Source organism: Syngnathus leptorhynchus, chromosome 1 (assembly GCF_054491065.1).
Source record: "Syngnathus leptorhynchus isolate UIUO chromosome 1, UIUO_Slep, whole genome shotgun sequence".
Classification (NCBI taxonomy): domain Eukaryota; kingdom Metazoa; phylum Chordata; class Actinopteri; order Syngnathiformes; family Syngnathidae; genus Syngnathus; species Syngnathus leptorhynchus.
The window spans coordinates 1,888,796-1,892,364 of record NC_141195.1 but is presented as its reverse complement, the minus strand read 5'-3'; the positions used below and the strand labels follow the sequence as shown (position 1 = coordinate 1,892,364).

Sequence of the window (3,569 nt, the reverse complement as noted above, 5' to 3'; positions counted from 1 at the left end):
TGTAATCAATCCATCCATCCATTTTCTATCATATATGTCAGATTTAAATTGCATATACTGTAAACATTTATAAACAATTCAACATCCAAAAAGTCTCTTGGTACACATTGTGTTTCTGTATCTTGTTTATATCCTGTGAATTTTGTTTATATTTTTTATTTATTTTCACTTTCGTTCATTTTTGTTTTTGGAAGTTTTGGTCCTCCATAAAGAAGAAGTACGACACGTTGTGAGACATTGGAGTTTTTGTAAGGAACCAAAATTATGACTCCTCCTGGGGTGGGCGGTGCCTGTTGCGTAATAACCTCCCTCAAATTAGGTACTTAAAAAGAGGCTCTGCAAGTTTTGCCTCCCAGTGGGTCTTTCACATTAACAAGCAACAACTGCAGATCACCTTGCAACAATTTCTACCCAGGTGAGGATTCCCTTGTTTGAATAAATCTTAGTTGTACTAAGATCATTTTGTTTCGCTTGTCAATCACTTTTTTTTCTTTCAGGTAATGTAACCTAAAATTTAATTGTTTGTGATAAAAGAACCGGGAAAAAAAAGTGAATAAATCTTGATTTTTAGATTATATTGTGACTCTGTGTATTACGCACAACGGCAAAAAAGAGAGGTGGTCGCTGATAAACACAATCTACATCATTGTGTAAAATTGTTTTTAGGTTGGTCTTAATAGCGCGGAGCTGGTGCATTCCAATGTGGAAATGTCATCCAAACTAGTGAGCTTTAAAAGTCAAAGGAATGCCTCCTTCAGTCAACTCTGTGGTGTGCCAAATGGATATCGAATAGAGAGATTCAGCAAGATTTAACTTTTGCAACATTTCCAGTATCGCATAATAATCTTTTTACAGCCACAGAGACAGATTTCCTCTGTTACGGTTTCAATTCTCGTTTTAATGGCTTTCTTTGTTCCACTTGCATGCATGTTTTTCAAGGTCATGTTTTAAGGTCAAATTTTTTTACACTTAACTTTTATTCACAATAATTGTGTTTGTATGCAGGATGAAAAGAAAGATAATCCTTGATGTGGACACCGGGGTGGATGATGCTCAGGCCATCATGATGGCCTTGTCAGCGCCCGATGTGGAGATACTGGGAATCACCTGTTGCCATGGGAACACCCCCCTCGAGAAAGTCCTGAAGAACACTCTCCGGGTTCTGAAGGTGTGCAACAGGCTGGATGTAAGTATCTATGTACATGCTTCATTCCTCATTGAACGGCACACACGCTTTGGAGCTTTGATCACCTATCGAATTTCAAGATCCCAGTGTACGCGGGCTGCTCACAGCCCCTCCTGTCCAACAAACAACACGCCAGCGATTACCATGGGAAGGATGGGCTGGGGGACGTGCCAGATCCAGATGCTCCAGGAATGGAACTGGTGCAGAAGAAAAAAGGTGTCCAGGCCTTAATCAAAATGGTCAAGCAAAACCAGGGAGAGGTAAGCCATGCAAGGCTAGTTTACATGCCTGGGTGGGAGTCATAGCAGGACTTAACTACATTTGTCTGTAGGTGACTCTGGTGGCGACCGCACCTCTGACCAACCTTGCAGTCGCAGTGCAACTCGACCCTTCCCTTCCCAAGAAGCTGAAGGCTTTGTACATCATGGGAGGCAACATTGAGTGTACCAGTCTATTCTTTCCAGACATGCATTTTAATGAACCTCTTTTCCTCAGTGCTGTCTTGCATGACATGCTGTGTGATGTGTTCAGCCAGGGGTAACACCACAACATGCGGTGAGTTTAACTTTGTCGCAGACACGGAGGCTGCCTACATCGTACTGGAACGCTACACCTGCCCCACCACCATTGCCTCCTGGGAGTTCACCTGCAGTAACAGCCTGCCATGGGTATGAAATTAATTGTTAAATTGTATTTTTTTTCTTCTTTGACTTTTTTTTGCCTTTTGTCTGTCGCTCAGTCTTTTTGTGACCAGTGGCTTTCTCTGAAGACTGAGAAAGCCACCTTCATGAAGAAGATTTCATCCCTTTCTATGACGGTAAGAGTCAGCCAGGACTTCATAGTAGCATGTAACGTTTAAACTCGCGGGGGTATCAAACTCATTTTTGTCGCGGGCATCATTGTAGCCATATTTTTTTAAAGTGAAGACAATTTGTAGTCGATGCACAATTTGACTTTGTGATGTAGCGGGCCATATCTGGCCTTGAGTTTGACGCCCATGATTCAAAGGGGCATAAAGTATTAGACAGACATGTATCATTGACCCCTTTGAGGTGATACAATTCAAGTTTGCTCATCTTCTGAGCCAAATTTGATTGCGGTGTTAATGTATTTTCATTGAATCGATTGCACTGTTGCAGTTTTCTCAAAAAGTTGCAATCGATTCATTGCCCTGAGAATGAAATGAGCTGGATGAATGAGAATGTTCACAAACATCAAAATGAAAGACGTTATCACTCTTCATACAATGGCAGAAAGCTCGGTCAGAGGAATACCAGAAGGAAATCACAGCAGGACATGGGTTCAATGCTTGTGACACCTATGCCCTGGCCGCTGCTATCAATGACTCACTCATCACAGAGAGTGAGCAGGTAAATGACAGTTGTTTTTCATAACCTTGTAAAATGGAAACAAATCTACATGGTCTCTGCTTGTGCTGGACCTTCAGGTCGCTGTGACTGTAGAGCTAGATGGGACCTGTACCCGAGGCATGATGGTGTTGGATTACATGGATCTGTTGAAGAAGAAACACAAGGTAACCATTATGAAGAAAGTTGACTTGGAGAAGTTCAAGCAGATGCTCATCAATGCACTAAAATAGGATGATTTGTAACAGCCAAGATTGGAACTTAACTCAATCAGTCAAATAAATGTTTTATTCAAAACAGATTTTTTTTTTTCTTTTTAACATCTGTTCACATTCAATGTTTTGATCGGCTTGAGGACATTGTTCACGTTTTTTCTTGGCTCTCCTCCTGCCATTTCCCTCTGTCTTCTCTGCTGGACATGAGGACATGAACTGTTCTACGGACTTATAAGGACATACCAGCTCAGTGGCCTAGTAGTAGAGTGTCCGCCCTGAGACTGGAAGGTTGTGGGTTCAAACCCCGGCCGGGTCATACCAAAGACTATAAAAATGGAACCCATTGCCTCCCTGCTTGGCACTCAGCATTAAGGGTTGGAATTGGGGGGTTAAATCACCAAAAATGATTCCCGAGCGCGGCGCCGCTGCTGCTCACTGCTCCCCTCTCCCCCACGGGATGGATCAAAATCACATGGGGATGGGTTAAATGCAGAGGACAGAGCCCTTTGAGACTGCTTGTGATTTAGGGCTATATAAACTTGACTTGATTGATTGATGAACTTTTTGGTGGGACATGAACTGTTAGTTGGGACATGAACTTGTGATCATGCTATGATGAGCAGTTTCATTAGCACTCAATCCATCAATGTTTCCTTGCTGTGTTTGTCTGTTTTCCATGCAAAATTTTAACTCCCCACGTTCCATCCATTTTCTGTACTGCTTGTCACCACGGGGGTCACGGGTGTTCTGGAGTCTATCCCAACTGTCATTGGGCAGTAGGCGGAACAGGTTGCCAGCCCA

General features: G+C 42.6%; 1 protein-coding gene across 1 annotated transcript; it reads left to right on the top strand.

Moving 5' to 3' along the window:
* Positions 1-348: 348 nt before the first annotated feature.
* LOC147061395 (inosine-uridine preferring nucleoside hydrolase-like) lies at positions 349-2,854 on the top strand. Its single transcript, XM_085922881.1, has 8 exons — positions 349-415; positions 1,006-1,186; positions 1,267-1,446; positions 1,518-1,629; positions 1,718-1,854; positions 1,926-2,003; positions 2,440-2,556; positions 2,634-2,854. Exons 2-8 carry the CDS (start codon positions 1,007-1,009, stop codon positions 2,784-2,786), a joined length of 957 nt encoding a protein of 318 aa, XP_085779007.1. The 5' UTR covers positions 349-415; position 1,006; the 3' UTR covers positions 2,787-2,854.
* Positions 2,855-3,569: the final 715 nt, after the last annotated feature.